Here is a 22,240-nt window from a genome sequence, read left to right as displayed (position 1 = left end):
GATATTTCTGGCTATATTTTTGATGTTGCTGGGTACAATTCGGCCATTGGTATTATGATACTGAAGAGACTGTTGCGGTGAGAACCGTGTATATTTACATAAGCAAATATTTTTTTCTCTTTTATTAGCATAACTTTTCATTTTTTTTTATAAAATTGCTGTTTTTTCAACTAGCAATAATTGGTAGACATCAAAGTGGCACAATTGTTAGTGTTGCTGCCTCATGCTCCAGAGTATCGGCTCTGAATCACTGTGTGGGATTTGCATGGCCTCCCCATGCTCGTGTGTGTAATCTTTTTCTGGTACTCAGATTTTTCAGTGATATCCCAAATATTGGTGTTACTCCCATTTTTTCTAGTGTGAGCTCCTGTACTTGAATACTGCTACAGTGCTTAGACTCCAGTTTGATTTCCAACTGAAATTATTTCTGTTTTGAATTTTCCTAATTTCTCAGGGTTTGCTTGGGTTTTTCTTCATGACTTCAGTTTTCAAACAGTTAAAAGATAAGCTTTTATTTTGACTGGAGACCTAAAATTGAAGTGGTGTTAGGGTTACTGCAATGGAAAAACTGGTCATGTGAACAGCCCAATTCTAAAAAAAAAATAGTTTTAGACAATAAAAACATTCATCCATCCATCCTCTTCCGCTTATCTGATCGGGTCGCGGGGGCAGCAGCTTGAGCAGAGATGCCCAGACTTCCCTCTCCCCGGCCACTTCTTCTAGCTCTTCCGGGAGAATCCTGAGGTGTTCCCAGGCCAGACGGGAGACATAGTCCCTCTGGCGTGTCCTGGGTCTTCCCTGGGGCCTCCTCCCGGTTAGATGTGCCCGGAACACCTCACCAGGGAGGCGTCCAGAAGGCATCCTGATCAATACCCGAGCCACCTCATCTGACTCCTCTCGATGCGAAGGAGCAGCGGCTCTACTCTGAGCCCGTCCCGGATGATCTTTAAGAGAAAGCCCAGACACCCTGTGGAGGAAACTCATTTCAGCCGCTTGTATTTGCGATCTCGTTCTTTCGGTCACTACCCATAGCTCATGACCATAGGTGAGGGTAGGAGCGTACATCGACTGGTAAATTGAGAGCTTTGCCTTACGGCTCAGCTCCTTTTTCACCACGACAAACCGATGCAGAGCCCTTATCACTGCGGACGCCGCACCGATCCGCCTGTCGATCTCACACTCCATTCTTCCCTCACTCATGAACAAGACCCCGAGATACTTGAACTCCTCCACTTGGGGCAGGATCTCGCTCCCAACCCTGAGAGGGCACGCCACTCTTTTCCGGCTGAGGACCATGGTCTCGGATTTGGAGGTGCTGATTCCCATCCCAGCCGCTTCACACTCAGCTGCGAACCGATTCAGAGAGAGCTGAAGATCATGGCCTGATGAAGCAAACAGGACAACATCATGTGCAAAAAGCAGTGACCCAATCCTGAGCCCACCAAAGCGGACCCCCTCAATGCCCTGGCTGCGCCTAGAAATTCTGTCCATAAAAGTTATGAACAGAATCTGTGACAAAGGGCAGCCTTGGTGGAGTCCAACTCTCACTGGAAACGGGTTCTACTTACTGCCGGTAATGCGGACCAAGCTCTGAAACCGGTTGTACAGGGACCGAACAGCTCTTATCAGGGGGTCCGGTACCCCATACTCTCAGAGTACCCCCCACAGGTTTCCCCGAGGGACACAGTCGAATGCCTTTTCCAAGTCCACAAAACACATGTAGACTGGTTGGGCAAACTCCCATGCACCCTCCAGGACCTTGCTAAGGGTGTAGAGCTGGTTGACTGTTCCACGACCAGGACGAAAACCACACTGTTCCTCCTGAATCTGAGATTCGACTATCTGACGGACCCTCCTCTCTAGGACCCCCGAATAGACTTTTCCGGGAAGGCTGAGGAGTGTGATCCCTCTGTAGTTGGAACACACCCTCCGGTCCCCCTTCTTAAAGAGAGGGACTATCACCCGGGTCTGCCAATCCAGAGGCACTGTCCCTGATGTCCATGTGATGTTGCAGAGGCGTGTCAACCAAGACGGTCCTACAACATCCAGAGCCTTGAGGAACTCCGGGCGTATCTCATCCACCCCCGGGGCCCTGCCACCAAGGAGTTTTTTGACCACCTCGGTGACCTCAGTCCCAGAGATGGGGGAGCCCACCTCCGAGTCCCCAGGCTCTACTTCCTTATTGGAAGGCATGTTAATGGGACTGAGGATGTCTTCAAAGTACTCCCCCCACCGACCAACAACGTCCCAAGTCTAGGACAGCAGCACATCTTCCCCACCATATACATTGTTGACACTGCACTGCTTCCCCATCCTGAGACGCCGGATGGTAGACCAGAATCTCCTGGAAGCCATCTGAAAGTCTTTCTCCATGGCCTCCCCACACTCCTCCCACGCCCAAGTTTTTGCCTCAGCAACCACCGAAGCCGCATTCCGCTTGGCCTGCCAGTACCTATTAGCTGCCTCCAGAGTCCCACAGGACAAAAGGGACCGGTAGGACTCCTTCTTCAGGTTGACAGCATCCTTCACCACCGGTGTCCACCAACGGGTTCGGGGATTGCCGCCGCGACAGGCACTGACCACCTTACGGCCACAGCTCCGGTCAGCCACCTCAACAATAGAGGCACGGAACATGGCCCATTTGGACTCAATGTCCCCCACCCCAATAAAAACATAGATATTTAAAAAAAAAAAAAAAAAAACAACATACAGCTTAATATTGAAAAATATCCAAATATGTCTCATTAACTGGAAAAAAAAAATAAGCAACATTCATTTAAAGTAAAGACTACAATCATGTCACTAACATTTTCTTAATTGCTTTTGTTCACAAAAGTTCACATATTATTTTAAATTGTCCTATTTTCTCTTTCACTGCAATGCAGATGATTTCATCTGTAAAAGAGCTGCAGGAAACCTGGAAACAGATGTGCTCAAAATGACAATGGTCATAATTTGCAGGCAAATCTGAAAATAGAAAGCCATGTTTTTTAATAATATTTAACTTAAAGATAAAAAGTGAGAGCAGCGATTCCTGAAATTCATTCAACATGCTTTCATACTTGTATTCGGTGTGATTGATACTGTCATTTTCAAGTGCCCACTTATCAGACCTCTTGTAAAGTAAGTTATGGAGCTGCTGACTGTGAGCACAATGGGGTTCTGATATGGAGCTGTCAAGAAGTGAATTGTCTCATGCTGTCAGTTCAATTATATTGTTCATAAAATCTCATTCAATTACACACACAAACACGCAAAGGCGCTCAGGGCATAATAGGAAAAAAAAAACTTTAATAATTTAAAGAAAAATAAACATGTGTGAGTCACTGTTTCTTTTGTATTGTTATCTTATCCTGCTGACTCAGAAATCAGAAGATAATTAAGGATGGATCACTGCTCAGAGATCAAACACTCGCTTTGCATTTAAATGAATGAATACCTTTGTATCTTAACTTCATTCCTGCTAGGTATAAAAGTATTTCAGGAAAATACTAAACTTCTATCTGAGAGAAGAGGGTGTGTATTAAATGTGAAGGCCTATGAGAAGGAAAGCACTTCAACCATGTATCATATCGACGAAGATGAGCTGCTGGCTTGATTACGTCATCAGGAGCATAGTCACCAGGTTTTCGTTTTTCCTGTAAATATCAAGCTAATTTAATTCTAGCAGTGGGTAAAAAGTCTCAAGTTGTGGGTTTTGCCTTGTTGAACAGTTTAAAATGTTATTTAACTAAATGTACAAACTGACAGCATACAGTAAACTCCAATCTCTTTATCCTTCACACCAAGACTGGCTCACTACCCAGGAGATGTTTCCTATAATCTTTCAGTGTCTCCCTCTCAAACTGTAAATTGAGAGGTGGGCTATTCAGACTACCACATGATTATAACGCAAAAATACCAAGTAACTAATAAAACTTACTTAACATATTGGAAGTTTAAGAGTACATTTATAAATCACTGGAAGAAGAACAGCATGCAAACAGAGCGAATACAGAGAGAGGTACTTGAATACTCAAAACATTTTGAGTGTGGGTATTTACTTTTTTCCTGTAATATTTAATCTTATGGATTACATTCTACATTTCCTTTTAAATTTTATTACGTACACTACACCATGATTTTGGAAAATTTATGGTTAAGCTGCACAACCGTTACCATTTCTTGTTTTCCTTTATATCCCATGTTTGTCCTATAAAGCATCTCCTATCAGTTTTTATTTTTTTATTGTAATGTCACAGAGTGTGCTTATTATTTGTGGAATTTCACACGTATTAAAATTAAAGAAACTTTCAAACTTTCCATGGCAGGTACTGCTCCATCAAGCTGTTCTCTCTATAGGGATCAAGAAAATCTTGACACCTTTTTGGCTTCTCGCCCAGGCATCTTTTTCTGGCACAATTTGTTCCAAATTGCCCCATAAACTCTTATCAGCAGAGAGTTTCGTAATCATTTGCCACTATTGTCAAATTTAATAAATCAGGGATTTGTTTTCAAGGGAATAAGGTCTAGACATAAAGCTAGCCATTATGATTCCTTAAGGACTAGGAAGTCCATTTCACTTGCCAAAAATGTTTGTTACTGCTAGGTGTGTGTCTTGGGTCATTACCTTTCCAAAACATGAAATTCTGCCCAGATGGAAAAGCAGATGCATTAAATTACAGCATTATAGTTTATTGCAGAAAGTTTAATTAGATTATCACACGCCCAGGTGGTGTGCAAAGCCAAATTACCCAAAGTCAAATATATAACAAACTTAATTTGCATACGTCTATATCCACACTATTACAGTAACAGTTATGGAACAAAAATGTCAATGTTAAATATAAATGATACTGATTTAGCCAAAATACCTTGAAATGTGTACTCTCAGTAATTTCTAAAATACATTTCTATTCTGCCTTCTTCAAAGAGGTTGAGTTTGGGTTCATACTTTGACAGATAAAATATTTTGGTAATGATTTTTATTTTCTCGGAATGCAAGTGAGGTGCATTTATCTATCCATCTTTCCATCAAGCCATTTCTGAGTTTGCTTAATCAGCTTCAGGGCTGCAGAAATCGTAGCACTCCTTCAGTTTGGTTACAAAGAGCAGTACAGATGTGAAACTGCTCTGCTTTGGGTAACCAATGATTTACTTACAGCAGCAGACTCTGGGCAAACCAGCATCCTAATTCTGTTAGCCCTCAGTGCAGCAGTTTGACATTATCAAACATGACATTCTACTGTCCAGAGTGGAGAATATTCTGGATAACTCTGACACTGCCCTCCAGTGCCTTAAGTCCTATCTGACTGATAGGAGTTTGTTAGTCTTGGCAACAGGAGATCCAGCTCAACGCCAGTCACACAAGGAGTTCCTCAGTGCTCTGTCTTCGGCCCTCTGTTCTTCTGCATCTATATGCTTCTCAATGGCCATATTATTTGTAGCATTGGGCTAAGTTATTTATCATTTTTATGCAGATGACCCCAGATCTATTTCAATATTAAAAGTGGATGTTCATCAGAGCTTTCTGAGCACACAGCTTGCCTGATTGAAATTAAAATGTGGATGAAGCTTAATTCTTATAAAAATTAAATTGCAAAAAACCTGAACTCCTGCAAATTAGAACTAAAACTCAACTTAAGAAAATTTGCTACTTTTCAATCACTCCTGTCGATGATCTCAGCAGATCTTCTTCTACTCTAAGGAATCTTGGTGTCATTTTGATTACTCCCTTTCTTATTACATGGACATAAAGCACATTAAGAAACCTTCTTACTTCCACTCCATAACGTATCCCGTGTTCACCCATTCGTCTCCTTTTCTAATGTTAAGAAACTTTTCCATACTTTTATCACATCTCACATCGATTATTGTAACTCCCTACTGGCAGGTGCCGCTTGTAATCTTCTATCACAGCTCCAGCTGATTAAAAATCACTAGGCTCCTGTTCGCCCAATAAGGTCCTCTGATTCTGGCAATCTTGTTGTGCCTCACACTAACCTGCACTCTATGAGTGACAGGGCCTTCCACTCTATAGCTCCTAGACTCTGGAATGACATCCCTAAATTAATTAGATCAGCTGACTCAATTCATTCTTTCAAAAAACAACTTCAATCTCATTTGTTCAGGAATTTAACTTAACCTAACATTCTGACCCTTTTTTCAGTTTACCTCTCTGTCCAGATGTGTGTGTGTTATATCACAAGTTATGTTATTTGTTCAGGCTTTCCTTCTAGTATTTTATTTTATATTTTACTCTGCTTTATTTTCTTTTATTCTATTTTATGCTTTGTATATCTGTATCCACATAAAACTGTTATACGTTCTTAGTGTTCTATGCAAGTATTTTTTGTATCAAATGTTATATATACTTGCTGTTCTTTCTGAGACTAGGTGAAGCACCTTGAGCATGGTTGTTGCACACTAACTCTATTAATAGCAGGTAATTTAATGAGGTCAGTTGGTATTAGTAAATTAGGAGGTCCTGGTCTATACTGTGGTCCAGCCAAGCCACTTTGGATACTTGAGACTGGCATACCACCAGGTGATCATTACATTTAGTTTATGTCTGTGTCCCCATCCTTGTTTATTTTTTTTCTACAATTCAGGATCAAACATGAATTTCTAGAACTAGAATTTTTTAAAATCACTCATCTCCATTTTCTGGGACACAGTTCACTCTCAAACTACATGTACAATATATAAAGTGACAAGTGACATATATTTATTTGAACGTGTTGATAGAAAACTAACCCAAATATACTGAACCAGTACAATTACCTAAAGAAATTGTTTAACTCTTTGAGGGCTGAATATTTTTTCAGCAGCCAGCAGTAATGGGCAGCAGAGCAGCTGCCGGCCACCAGAAATAAAGGCAGATCTGGCAAGAGAGCAAAGCAAATGTGCAATGATAAATAATCTGACTTATCACACTCTGATTTTGATGCAAGTGAGCATCAGCAGATCATAGCACTGAATGCATTCATGTAGCGGCTTGAAGGCACTACTATATGTTGTTATAAGTTGACACCCGCCTTAAAAGAGTTAAGGAGAATTGGGGGAATCTAGCCATCCTGTCCTGCTTTTCTGGCAATGATTTAACTTTTTTTTTTTTTTTTAATAACCGGAGTCCAAAATATTGCGAATGATATTTTTTTGCATACAGCACAACACTGTGATGAGATAAACTGGATATATTAATGTAAGAAGTATGATTCCTGTTGTTGAAGGGCATATTAAATACATCCAAAATAGTAAGGCTGATTTCTCCAAGATTCCTGTAGATGGCTTTTTGGTCCAGAAACCAGTCATGCACCATACATAACACAATTAAACAATTAAAACAAGAACAATTTTTCACAAGTTTGACAAGAATTGCCAACATTATTCACCTAATTTCTTCAAAGTAACAAAATAACATCTGTACCCCAACTCATTGGCAATGCATTCCATGTGTCTGTTGTTTTCCTTATGAAGAAAACTTTGTCATTTGTGGAAAAGTCATATGTGACAAGTTTCCATCTGTGTCCTTGTGTTCTTGTTGTAAAATTAACTTTAAAGTAACTTCTGGTTTTGGCTATACTAATTCTCTTCATGATTGTATACACTTCAACACCTCCTCATTTCCATTTTCTTAAATTTAAAAGGTCTAGCTCCTTCAATCTTTACTCTAGCTCATAGGTCTCAGTTCTGTAATCAGTCTAGTCACTCTTCTCTCGACTTTCTCTAGTGCTGCTCTGTCTGTTTTGTAATATGGAGACTACAACTGTCCATGGTAAAACATGAGAGGCCTTACTAGTGTGATATAGTCCCATATCCCATTAAACTTCTCAATGGCTTCTTTACACTGTCTGGTTGTAGATAATGATAAGTCCACTGTGACCCCTTCTCACAATGTGTACTTTTAAGTTTCAAACCTCTCAATATGCAATCAAATCTAATATTTTTATTTCTTATGTGTAATGTGTAATACACATAATACTTATGTCTAATGTGTAATACTTGATGTTCATTTACATTAAATTTCATCAACCACAAATTTGTAGCATTTCAATTGATATTACATTATGTGCCATTCCATCTAGTGTAATACCTTGTGCAAACAAGACAAGATTGTTATTTATATTCACTGGTGAGCATCCAGGTTTTTCAAGTACATTTAAAGCAATCAATAGATGCAATAGACACCATCTTTGGGAATCCATAAAAAAAGACACAGGACTATACTGCATGTGAGCCCTTCGTGGAACAAACTAAAATATTCATTGTTCTTTTGCTGTCTTTTTAACCCAATTCCTATCCCAAGGAATGCCTTGGAGCCATATAGCCATGTACTTTCTTATTGATATTCCTTATTCAACAGAATATTTAGCCATTCTCTATGTTGCTAATAACTATCCATAAGCTGCACATGTATTTGTTTTTAACAAATTGCCAAAAAAAAACAGGGGACACTGTCAGACCTCAAAGATTCCACTTTCTTTGATAGAGCAGCCTAATTTGTGTCAACCTTTTTGAAAGGCATTTGTCACTAGAATTTTGGCATGTATGCCCTGCAGAGGACTGGCATCCTGTACAAAGTCATTTTCTGTCATTCACCCAGTGCTTCTGGGAAAGACTCCTCAAACCACAAGCCATGAATTGAATTGAAACCTGTATGCTCCAGGATGATTGAAGTAAACGTAAAGAATGGAATGCTCAAAAGGATCTATATTACTAACCGAGAATGCTAAACCGGATGATGGACGCAGGCACATCCGGCCATGGGCCGTAGCTGCAAAAAGACGTACTGCGCAGGCGCAAAAAGAGTCCGCGAGAGTCGGCTGAGGAGCCGAGAAAGGCGGACAAAAGAGGGCGAGAGAGGCGGATGAGGGTCCGCGAGAGGCGCAGGCGCAAAAACAGTCCGCGAGAGTCGGAGAAAGGCGGACAAAAGAGGGCGACAAAGGCGGATGAGGGGCCGCGAGTGGCGGACAAGACCACAGAAAAAAGGAGTGAGCACATACAAAAAGGAGTCACACAAGCACCGAAAAAAGGAAAAGGCACATAAAAAAGTACTCAACCGCGGGCAAAGCACAAAACACATTGCACACGAAACTAAACACAACAAAAAAAAAGAACAGACGAGCGCACAATGGCAAGGCACGACCACCCCCCCCCTACAGGCATGGGACGGGACACACACCAAGAGGGGGATTCAACAAGCCCATGGAAGACAATAAAAAAAGAACACAAAACCACCCCACAGACCCTACAAGCAAGGGACAGGACACACACAAAGAGGGGGATTCAAACAAGACACAGGAACACAAAAAGAAAGAAGACGCTCGCGCAACAACAATCCCCCCCACACATCCATAAGAAGTGACACCCAAAGCCACATATTCTAAAGTGAACGTCGACACCTTCACACTAGGCAGCATGGGTGTCGGCGTAGGTGTCAAGCCCATGGGACACAAAAAGAAAGAAGACGCTTGCGCAACAACAATCCTCAACCCCCCCCCCCCAATAAGAAGTGACACCCAAAACCACATTTCTAAAGGAAACGTCCATATTAAACATACGTCATCTGAACACCTTCACACTAGGCAGCATAGGTGTGAGCATAGGTGTATCTCCTTACAATAAAGCACTATTAACCGTTCAACTGCAGAAAAGGATACATATTAACAGTGAGTGCGATCCTCCTTATTTCGCAAAGCGGTGGCAAATCAATTAAAACTACAAAATAGCGCGTCACAAATAATGTACATGCAACAACGCGTCAGTCAAACGCCACAAGCAAAACATGCCCGTCGCGGACATCAACGCCAGACACCTGCTAAATGCTTACGCCAGTTGGCTGACAACGCCTTCAATAATGAGTCCACTATTGAGGAAAATTCATTGGGATTAATGAATGTCATTTGCAATCATTGTCATTCACTTAACTTCCCAGAAGAAACAACTGGCAATACAAATAATGAATTTACACGTAGTTGTCAAAAGGGTAAAATTAGACTGCCTCCTTTACATATAATCACCACGGACCCAGTGTCATTGAAACAAAACCGGAATAAAGCTAGGTCAGAAATTAAAGACAGAGTAGAAAGCAAAGTAAAACGTCATAAACAGGTTGAACAAGGGGGCCACGCACATGGACAGCAGGTTACAGATAATGAAGACCGGAATTCAAAAGCTTGAAAAACATGAGCTCAACTGACCAAAGATACAAACTGAAACGAGAAAAACTACGGGGTCCGCAGTGGTCCAAAATGCACCGCGTAATAGTACGGACGCAGCTCTGTATTACCAGTGGGGGACTCCAGAATGACACGGGCAAACGCTCCGTATTAAACGTGCGTCATCCGGACACGTAGCTGCCCAGCGGGCACGGGTTCAAAACGCCGGGGGTAGGCGAGCGAAGCGAGCAGGGGGCGGAGCCCCCTTGTTGCTCAGAACAGAGAAAAAATTTGCTGGAGACCTTCGGGGGGATGGGGGGGTTTTGAAGAGAGAGAGAGAGAGAAGAAGAACACCATGCTGATAGTAGTAGAAGTCCCATGTATGCCAGTTTCAGAAGGGGCAGTAGATCCTGACAGTAATGGTGCCAAAGAAATACAATCATCAGAAGGAACAATGCAGAAGAAAGATAGGAACAGCCTGGGTGGAAACAAGCAATGTTCTCCTAGAATGCAAAAGGACTGACCACCTATCGGGTATCTAGCCATCTATTAAAAGACAGAGGCCATATAGGGCTAGCAAGGGGCCACAGTATCTTCTGGATCACAGGTGCCGGTGTCCATACAAGGGTATTTTTTAGCCAGTTTTTCCATTTTAGGGGCAGTTGAGTGAGAACTAAAGGTAGAGAGAGAAGGAAACAAACACATTAAGGCAGCAACCTAATCAGCCACTTACTGGGAACCACTCTGACCTTGGCCCCTGCCCCCAATGACATTTTCTAGTCCTTTACTGGGGATGGGTCACTCTTTTTTAGCATGATAGTGTACTTTTCTTCTTTTAGCCTCTTTCTGTCCAATGACCCACTCTTTAGAAGCTCACTTCATAACAATGAGAGGCTAAGGTGGTAGAATTTTGCTTTGAAAAATCAGTCAAAAGCATGTGGTCTATTTAAAGTTTTATTAGTGGCCTTGCTACACCATTTACTGGTAGAAATGTTTATTTCCCAAATTATCTGCAAGATTTCAGACCTTGGAAAGCTCATTCAGAGTGATTTTGCTTTATTTTCTTGCTTTTCAAAGGTCTTTTTAGACGTGCTATGTACGTAGCATCATATGTAGATACAAATTATAGAATGCAAACCTGTGCTAACAGGCACAAAACTGCTAATAGTTTGCTTTATTTATTTCATTACAGCGTTTACAATTACCTAAACTTTATTCCAGTTCTGCAGTTTCTGAGGTGTCAGTTATATAATGTACAGTGTGTACACCTATTCAGCAGAGGGCAGCAGACACAGCAAAAGTATGACACAGAAAGACTGTCAAAAATGTCTATTATGTATTGTAGATGGTCACAGCAGAAAGGATGTGAGAATAATATGAGCAGACATAAAAACCAAAGAACAAGTCATTCTAGCACAATATCTCTTATTGTAACTATTCACATTCTAAAATTGCCTCATTTATAGGCAATAGAGTACAAAAAAGAAAAGAGAACGGGTTCAGCCCAAGACATGAAAGTGCTAGGCCATCTTTTACGTTTAAACAGGTTACATTCTGTAACAGGAAATTCAGGTGAACACAGAGGCAGACAGTGTGACCTGCTTTAATTTAAATTTCTTTACTGACTTTTCAGATAAGAAACCATTGCATTATATTATCAATACAATACGCACTATTATTTGACCACTTTTGAGATGTGCAAATCTTTCCCCTGCAGTATGTCCTAGTTGTTAAGGTGACTCTAAAGCTGAAGACTGCCAATTTAATCATGCTGCTGACTTACTATGAGCCCTGCACAAGTCACATACATTGCAAGTACTCCAAATGAAGAATATTTCTTGTAAGTGTCTGTACTATACACTACCATTCAATCATCAGTTTGTGAACTCTTATTTATCCCATTACATTGTTGGGAGGAACTGGAGGCTATCCATGTAAGTAATGTAACATTCTCAAACATGTTTATTCCAGTTGAATGTTGGTGCAAGGCAGATGTTGTGAACATTACTTCATTAATGTTGTTTTTTTTAATTAATATTCTTATGGGATTGCTGTTTGTTTATTTATTTATTTATGCTGCATTTTATTTGATAGTTGAAGCCATGAGAATATGCCAATAATAATTCACACTTTTGTAATAATTTTGCCTCGGTTGGCTCTCACCGAACATAAACACGGTGCATCTGAATGACCCTGATCAGTCAGTTTTTCTGGTTGTTTTCTAGAAGTAAACATGGCCACTTTGTGCTCCATTTGCACCAAAGAAGAATAGTGAGCAGTTATCCACCTTTTATGAGCTGAAGGTGTACCATAGGATGAAATCTAATATAAGGCTTTCTGCACAATATGGAACACAGTGTTTTACCATGACTGGGTGTGTACAAATGGATTGACACATTCAAAAATGGTTGGACAAGTGTTAAACACGAAGAAGGAATGGGACACTCGTCCATGTTTACTTCCAATGACAACACTGACAACAGCCCATAAAATCTGGATCACTGCTCTCTGCCATTACTGGAGGCAAAAGGAGAGCACAGCAGAGTGACGAAACATTATGATTAGATTATATAATGCACTAGTTAGAGTGCATCTGGAATACTGTGCAGTTCTGGTCACCATGCTACAAAAAACACATAGCAGAACTTGAAGCGGTGCAAAAGAAAGCAACTGAGTGCATTCCAGGACTTAAGATTTTGAAAGACTCAGAATGAAACCTATTTAGTCTTGAGCAGAGTAGGCTATGTGGGAACCTAATCCAGGTCTTGAAAATCCTCAGAGGCATTGATAGAGTAGATCAGTGTAAGGGAGAATTATGTACTGGAAAATAAGGGGAAGTGCATTTAAGACTTAAGACGGAAAGCAATTCTGTACACAAATAGCTGTGGGAATATGGAACAAACTACCAAGACGTGCAGCTGAAGCAGAAACTTTGAAATCCTTTAAGGAGTATCTGGATGACATATTGGGACAGCTTAGCTATTATTAGCTAAACAAATGAGCTTGATGATCTCCACTCATTTGTTAAATTTCTTATGTTTTTATATATATTTCAAGAAAAAAACTATAGGAACTGACTGATTAAGGTCAAAACTTTACCACAGTGTCCACACATGCACACACCATATTTTCACATGTACACAGGGAAAGTTATACAGCTAACTCAAACAAAATTATCATAAAAGTGTGGATAATTATTGCGTTATCCTCATAGTAATGGCTGCCATGTAGGTAGATGCTTTACTGGTGCAGTTGTGACATTACCGACCTGTGACGATAAAAGATGGTGACTTGCAATATTCTGTCACTGGATGATATACCATATATACTTGCGTATAAGTCGGGTCTTGAAACCCAAAAAATCCATCATAAAATCAGACCCCAACTTATACGCCCGTTCAAAAATATGACACTTACATTTTTTTAAATCTTCTTGCTTCTTCCAATCTCACATCAGTTTCTCAGACACATCGAATTTTGTTGCAGCAGCACAGTCACCAATTTCTTTTGCCACTTCAACGACTTTTAATTTGAAACCAGCTTCATATTTTCTTCTGATGAAATGCTCCATTGCAGATAAGGGATGCTCTTACGATAAAGGTGTATGAGGGTAGGAGATACAAAAAACACGAAACAGTGCAAATGTCGCTTCGGAATAGTTCGGGTATTACCGTATGGTCACGTAAGCACAATACATAGGAAAAAAAAGGCAGTGTGCTCAGGTAGACGTTAGCATATCATAATCTCTTGAACCAATGGCGTGAGCTTTCCGCATTCGACTTATACAACTGACATTATAATATACCGGAAATTACACTTCAAAATCAAGCCCTGACATATATGCGGGAGAACTTAAACGCGAGTATATACGGTATATATCAGCAGCCTTCTTCAAAGGGCATAGTTTTGTTAGAGACCTTCTGGTCAGTCTGTTTTCAACCTTGTGTTATGTTTTCTTTTGACTTTGACATTGAAAAACTCCTCTGTTAAAGACAATCAGTATTATGACTTTCGGCTTTTTCCTTGGCCTGCCTTCTGACATAAGTTTTGTCTAGGTAATTCAAACAAAAGAAATATGGTAAATGTTAATTTTCTGGTCTAAATGCATTGTTATAGTGTTTAGCAGATTTCATTACAAGTTTGGAGAACAGTCCCCGATTATAGTGATGAGTCAACTTTAATCACACAGACTTAACCATCGAGCTACCCAGATACAAACAGCTAGTTAAATGCCCTACCAGAGATGGGAATAATTCTTTAATAATAATTCTTTGCATTTATATAGCGCTTTTCTCACTACTCAAAGCGCTCAGCAATTGCAGGTTAAGGGCCTTGCTCAAGGGCCCAACAGAGCAGAGTCCCTATTGGCATTTACGGGATTCGAACTGGCAACCTTCCGATTGCCAGTGCAGATCCCTAGCCTCTGAGCCACCACTCCGCCTTTAGATCACTGCTACTGTGCTATACAGGACAAATACTGGGATTTACTTTGCACACAGCTGAGTAACTCTGGCTATGTTATGCAACAGTTGCTACCCATTGATAAGCCAAGGCAAAAATCAGCTAAAGAAATGACAAAATCTATACATTCATCATCTACTGAGGCAGAAGAAACAGTATAAGTTTGTTTGGATTGGAATGATAGGGGTGTTTTTAAAAATACTTGTGAAAACATTCATGAGCTGAATGACAGTGTTATTAATAATCCTTTTGCTCCTCCCATCCTGAAGTGGTTCTGTCACCAGTCACTTCTTCGGGAAAGTCTCACTCCTCTTCTTCATTGTTTATTAAGAATTTACAATGTCTGGAAGCTGTTTGCAAGACAGAACTGCAAAAAGTCTACCAGTCTGATTCCGTCTCATGCACCACAATCAAACACTGCAAGTCAGATTGCTCCTCTCTTCGGTTACATGTCTTGCACAGTGTGCTGTTCCAGATTGCTTTAAATCTTCTGGTATTGGTCTAGTTCCCAAAAAAGATCAAATAAGCGGTCTTGTTGATTACATTCTTATTGCACTTACATCTGTTCTAATATTTTAATAGTTAGTTCTAACTAGTGATGAGCGAACATTGCCGAGTTCGCTTCAACATTAGTTCTCTGAAATCACGGAAATGTTTGTGATATTCGCCAAACTCGTTGAACTGCATTAAAGTCAATGGGGAAGGACTAACTGAACTAGATTTGACTGGACTATAATGGTGCAGTTGTCTTTAAAGTGTCCCTGAGGGCTAGGGAAACATCTGCCAACTATACTGAACCGATTATTGTGGCCAAAAAGGTGACCTGAGCTGTGCGGCAGCAGTGCCAACCACTGTACCACTGTGCCTCCATGAGATCAAAGAAGAAACAACGCAGTCAGAGACACGCAATCATATATTTCATTAAAACAAAGCAGAAATTCCGAAATCATAGTCAAAAGTCAGAAAAAATAGGTCTTTTAAAGGAAGAAAATTCAAAGTGGCGTGTCATGATTGAATCCGTTGGCACGTTCTTTTTTTTGAAGTCGCGCTGAAGGGTTTCTAAACTGTCTCTGCTGATGTGTTGCACTTTTGTATTCTATTAAAAAAGATACAAATGTCTTGTAAATAGTAATAAATCTTTTGTTATTATTATTACTAGGGGGCTTCGCTCGCCAACCCCCGTGTTTGGTTTTCCGGATACACACTTTTAAGATTTTTTTTTTCTTTGAATTGTTGCTATTTCATTAGTTTCACTTTTATTTCAGAACTTCTGTAAAAACAATATTTGTAATCTTGCAAGTCCCAGTATGCTGAATCTTTTTAATGAGGTCAGGAAAGGTTTCTCTGTTTGGAATTTCAGCACAGACAAAACGATCTACATCATCAGCAGTTAATAATTTTTTTTTGCAAAGTAAAAAAGTAACTAGAGTTCTGCATTGGACTCCTGTCTGTAAAGTTGTGCTATTTTCCTCTCACAGTTCCAAAAGTACATGGGGTTACCAAGGTGATACCCCAGCTTTTGTCTAGGTTTTTGTACAAGGGCTTGACAGAATGTTTTTGACTCCTGGGGTAAATGTAGCTTTTTAAATAAGCAGACAGATAAATATATATATACATGAACAAAGTAACCAATAAATGCATGTGCGGTAAACTCCGTTTTTGAAATTCTCAAGATTCTTTATTTGTCACATGCATAGTTATACAGGACAACACGCAGTAAAATGCATCCTGATCCGCTTATCAAAAACTGTGCAAAGTTAGAAGAATACCAGTTAGATTAACAAAAAGTCATAGATTGAAAGATAACAGTATAGTAGAACATAATAAATAAGTACAATTATGTGAATAAAGTAGAATTAAGTGTTAAGGTGCAATAGTGTAGTAATTATTGTGCAAAACCAAAGTTAGACTGGTACATAGTTAAATGAGGCAGTTTGTTTGTTTGCGCTACTGCGATCTTTACTTTTTTATATTTTCTAATTTTCCTACTTTCATATCCTTTAACTTTCTCCACATGTGTATAGCGCCAACGTTTTTTTCTTTTTTTTGAGCCTTTCTAATTTCCCTGGTTTCATAGTCTCTAACCTGCTCTGCATGTGTTTAGCGGCAACGTTTGTAAATGTCTTTATGAAGTTCTACTTTGTTTTTTACTCACTGTCATTTAATTCTGAGCCGGATTGGATGTGCTTTTTTTCAATTCCACTTGTTCCAGGCTGATAATTACTTTCCTTATTTTCTGAATTTGCACCTTGATTATTCTTTTTTTGCTCTTTTTTCTGTCCAACGCATTTGAGTCTCTTTTCTCCGCGCTGCTTTCTTCTTCGTTTAGATGTCGACATTTAATTCATAACATACCTTATCGCTTTATATGAGCTGAGAGTCCTGGATCTGTGTGTGCTCAAATCCTTCACAAGACTGAATGTTTTGCTGCCTATTGTCCTATTTGATAGATTGTAAGTAGGGCGTCTCTTTGGTCTCGCGGGTCTTTAAAATGTCTCCTGAGAAGATCACATATCGTAGACTTGCTTTTTGCTTTCCAGGACAGGATTTCTTTTTATAATAGATAGACAGTATGTTTGAATGGCCTCCCACCTCTCAGACTGTCCATATCAATCAGAACAGGTGGCCTTTAAGGCTGTGTATGTTCCTGCTACTTTACCCTTTGTACACCAATGACTGTAGGTCCACAGACCCTTCAGTAAAAATCATTATGTTTGCAGATGACACCACCATTGTTGGACTAATTACTAACGGTAATGACACAACAAATTGAAAGGAGGTGACTTGTATTTTGTCTTGGTGTGCTACAAATAACCTGGTGTTCAGTACTGCCAAGGCAATGGAGATGTTAATTGACTTTCGTAAACAGTAGATACAATCTCTCTACCTCTAGAAATGAATGATTCTATAGTTAATAAGGTGGAATCCTTCAAATTTTGGGGGACAACTATTATATACACTCTTAGCTGGGACTTTAATAACACTGCCATCACTAAAAAGGCTATCAGGGGATGTACTTTTTACGCCAAGTAAAAAAATGAAATATTTCCCATTCCATCCTAGGCCAATTCAACAAAGCCATAAATGAAAGTGTGATCACATTCTCCATTGCTGTCTGGTTTAGTTTGACAATGGTCCACTCTAAATTACAATGGTTGAAAAAATAATTGGCTGTATTCTTCCATCTGTTGCAGACCTGTATGTATCTACTGTTATAAACTGTGCCAAAAGGATCACCATGAACTCATTAAGCCCAGGTCATCACTTGTTCCAAAAAGTCCCCTGTGGTAAACACTTTAGGTCAACTAAAACCAAAACTAACAGTTTCTTTACCAGAGCCATAACCCTCACAAACCAGTAATTTAGCGTGGTTTTCAAGCTTGTGTTCTTTCTTATGTGCATGAAGGTGTCAGCGTAGGAGTATGTACTGTATATACAGTGTATGTACATGGATGTGTTTGCATGTCCATATACACAATACATACACACACTTACTTCACTTGCACACCATTTGCACATCTCCTTTATATTTACAATATTCTGCAACTCTTCATAATGCATGTTGTTTAACTTAGGTTATATATGTTATTTCTGTGTGATGTTGTGTTATGCTATAAGTAGCTCCAAAGCTACCAAGTTAAATTCCTGTACATTAATTACTGGTGAATAAAAGAAATTCTGATTCTGACATGCTATGTGTATCACTACAACAGGAACCCTGTAGTCAGGGCATTAGTCCATCGCAGCAACAATAAACAACTAATCTAAATTGCACACACTACAATTTATTTTTCATTCATGACAGAAAAGCTACTTAACCAGAGAAATGCTACACAAATACAAGAAGAATATGCAATTTCTGCAAGACAGTAATCAGACCTAGAATCCCACCCAAATCCCTGGGATTGTAAAGTAATAGTGCTAATCGCTATGCCTTTACATTGTGATCTGTAAATCAGATTAAATACAAATATTAACTAAAAATGTAATAAAAATATGAATTGTCCTTCTGGAGGGAGGGACAAAAGGACACAAATACTATGTGGTAACCATAGAGTATAATGAGGCATACATAATTTTCTAATTCTGCTTTTAACTTGGTTTTGATGAACTGAATTACAAAACTACTAGGGAAAAAACATTTATTTTTTTTTCCACAATTGTTGGTTTAAGTGTTCAAAGGTGTAAGAGCAGTGATATGCTGTTAAATCTTCATAATTAGGATAATCTTTGCTTAACTGTGCAATATTTACATTATTTACTATATTTACAGAAATCAAAATTTGGCACTTATTCATACCTTTGCTTTGCCAGTTATGCCACCAACAAACAGATAAGTATTGCCACCAACATCTAGGATGTTGTAACCTTCAGGAGCCTCTCCATGGAAAATGCTTGGCATTATGCTTGCTTTTTTGGCCTTCCATAGCACGTACTGAAACACTGCCATTGCGTCCATTCCTGCAAAGAAATTAGCTGCTCATTAAACATTTCAGAAAAGGCCAAACATTATTTAATTAATATTTCAATGTTTTTAAAACCATAAAGCAAATTTAAACAACCCCTAACTAAAAGGTTCATGAAGGGTCCCAAATGGTTTCATTTTAATCAAGAAAGTAAAGTAAAATCACTCTTATCACTGGTCTGAAAGTGCAGAAGTCTTTGGAGGAGTTTTAGACCTATTACATCTAGTGATCTCAAGAGCTGATACAAGGGTACATAGTATCCCACCCATAGGATAACAGCAATGCTGAATCCCAAGTATTACACCTATGGTGGGTTGAGTGGGACACTAATTTATACAAGATAACTCACACATAATTAAAAAGAAATCCCAGACCGTTTGCTCCACCATAATAAACTAGTGTCCCCAAACTGAAAAGATAAACTAATTAATCAGTAAAAGTTGGTAAAAGGTGGTTCTTAACCTGGGGGAGGTAAGTGCACAAAGTAAAACAAAACATAAAAAACTAGAAACCATAATCCGACACACAATGGCATCATTTCAGAGTGTACAATGATCTCACTTTGTTGACTCTGTATACACAAATGTGAAAAACTCACAAATTAGATAACAGAAATGTTACTTTTTGAATGTATTGCTATGGTAAAACAAGCTCCTAATATTGTATTTATTTACTAGTGAAACATTCAGACCTATAATCCTAAAATAAATCTATATATATATATGCCAATGTGTGTATGTATGCATGTATGTATGTTCCAGCATCACTTCTTAACGGCTGGAGCGATTTTCATGAATCTTGGTACATATGTTTCTCAATGGTCGACTAAAAACTTCTTTAAAAGGCCAGAGACAATGATATGCCAACTTACAGCTCCATGTGGGACTGGCCATTTTGGTGTATGTCAAATTGGCCATATGTCGGTCACAAAGCGCACAGATCATTGCAACTGAAGCTTTGTGGGAATGGTATGGGATACCGGTATGGAGTAGCCCGGTGGCTGCACACTGGATCATGCAAGGCAATGTATCTTAACCTTTGCACCGTACCGCCAGTGGGTCACAGTTTGCCATTGTTGGTTTGTGAGTGGGTTGCCTAAGCTAGTGTTTCTCAACCACAGAGTTGCGACCCAGGTTGCTGGTGGTAGGCCAAGGGTTTCTGTAGTTGGTTCATGAGTAGGTTGTGGAGGGTTGCGAGTGGATTGCCTAAGTGGTCGGCAGCACTTCATGATATGTTTTCCCACTTCTAAGTTTGTTACACCAAGGGGGACCCCCAGTTGTATTTGTTTTACCAAGAGGGGCGTTTGCAATTGCTGTTATGGGGTCATCAATGAAGGGTTGACCAGTATTGGTGTAAGTAAGGCGGTGAGGGTGGAATATATAACAATTTGCCACATGGAGCAGTGCTGATCAAAACAAACCTTAAAGGACTCTACAAGAGTCAGAAAATATATGAGACCCTTTGAAATAATCATCATAGTTACAAAATATTTATCACTGAGGGTGGTTTTGGCAATTTCTAGAACATTATTACTGTATTGTTTTTCACTGACCCTCTGACGTAAGTATGAATTGCTTCAACTCGGTCAGACATAAATTGGTGCATGACCATATAAACAACTGTAAACTCTCTGCCTGTTATTTACAAACGTAAGAACTTACATTTGATAGTTAATTCTATTAGTTCCTCTTGAAGTCGTAATGTATTTTATTACTTCTGGTGGCTCATCTAGAGCAAGTGAAAGTTTTCTGTTTTGGCAACACATTCTTTTGTCTTCAGTATTAAAAAATACAGTGTGACATTTATCACATCACTGATGTAACTTTGCTAAGTAGCGGCCTTCAAAAAAACATTAACGTAATAATGTAAAAGCAATTATTTCATATGCTCAAAAGTTCAGAGTTTTTTGGCAATCTCCTCAATTTTCAACATGCATTTCTTTCTTTAGAGCATTCCTGCATTGTGTGTCCTGAACTTAAGGCTGATTTCAAACTCATCTTCTTAACATATAAAGCCTTAACTGGCCAAGACACTGTTCTTTTATCTGAACTTATCAATACTTACAACCCAAAGCACACATTGGGATTTCAAGAAGTCGGTCTACTTATGACTCCAAGGATTAATAAAATAGCAGTGGGAGGTTGAGATTTTAATTCCATGTCCCTAAAGTTGTGGAATGATCTGCCTGCTAATATAAAAGATGTCTCTTCATTCTTGGCTTTAAATCCAGGCTGAAGACTCACTACTGTAGTGTAGCATACCCTGACTAGAGCTGCTGATTTGGTGTGCATACAGCATTTCTGTTTGTTAATCATTCATACAGAAATGTAAGTAATACAGTATTTATAAACCTTTACTAAACCTCCTTTATTCTATTTGTCTTTTAGGTATCTGGATGTGGCACTTGGTGCCACTGCTCTACTGCCAGGTTGCTCTCCTGTGTATGAAAAAGTCATCCCAGGTAAAGAAGTATTGCAATCATTGGATGGAAAGATTCTCTCATTATATTGGATGGCCCAGCACAGACTCCACTATAGAATGCCCATGAGAAGGGGTAGGCGGCTACTTGCAGAGTCTCGATGACTGTAACTGTATCAGACTTTATTTTTGACTTTTTTTAAAAAATAATTTTAGTTTCCTCTGTTGTCAACTAGCCATAGTTCATCAAATAATTAATGAACAGATATTGTTGATTTCTATGTATGTTTAATCAGTCTCTACTATGTTCTCCATATGTTTTAACAAAGCTGTACTTTTATGTGTGCTAATTCTGTATTATTATGTATTATGGGTGGAGTGGTGGCTATGAGGCCAGAAGTGACTCTACTCCATTGGGCCCCTGAACAAGGCCCTTAACCTGCAATTGCTTCATCTCAGGTATGATGTTAATCTGCATCCAGCACTGCAAGCAGGTCCTCCGATTTACAGGGTACACTTGGGGGTTGGTCGCAGGATTGTCACTCCAGCCACCGTAAAAAACTTCCCATGGTTCATGTGTGGTGCTGAGGAGTCACTTGCTGCACTTGGGTCCCAATCCAGGTGGTTCTTTGTGTGGTGGGTACAGCAATGTGCTATCAGCACCAGCTCCCAATCTCTCTCTCTAATTCTGTATTTAGTAATTAGTAAAATCTATACTTGTATTTTAATTGCGAATTGTTTACAAAGTTCTGTGCC

At 39.5% G+C, this 22,240-nt stretch overlaps 1 protein-coding gene across 1 annotated transcript in view; it reads right to left on the bottom strand.

Moving 5' to 3' along the window:
* Positions 1-22,240, bottom strand: part of lama2 (laminin, alpha 2) — an 820,770-nt gene that overhangs the window by 68,295 nt on the left and 730,235 nt on the right. The window contains 2 exon segments of the mRNA XM_051924216.1: positions 18,901-19,017; positions 19,019-19,061. Coding sequence (XP_051780176.1) covers positions 18,901-19,017; positions 19,019-19,061 — 160 coding nt within the window.

Source organism: Erpetoichthys calabaricus, chromosome 3, assembly GCF_900747795.2.
Source record: "Erpetoichthys calabaricus chromosome 3, fErpCal1.3, whole genome shotgun sequence".
NCBI lineage: Eukaryota > Metazoa > Chordata > Cladistia > Polypteriformes > Polypteridae > Erpetoichthys > Erpetoichthys calabaricus.
Note: the sequence above shows the minus strand (reverse complement) of the source record. Positions and strands in the feature narration are given on the sequence as shown.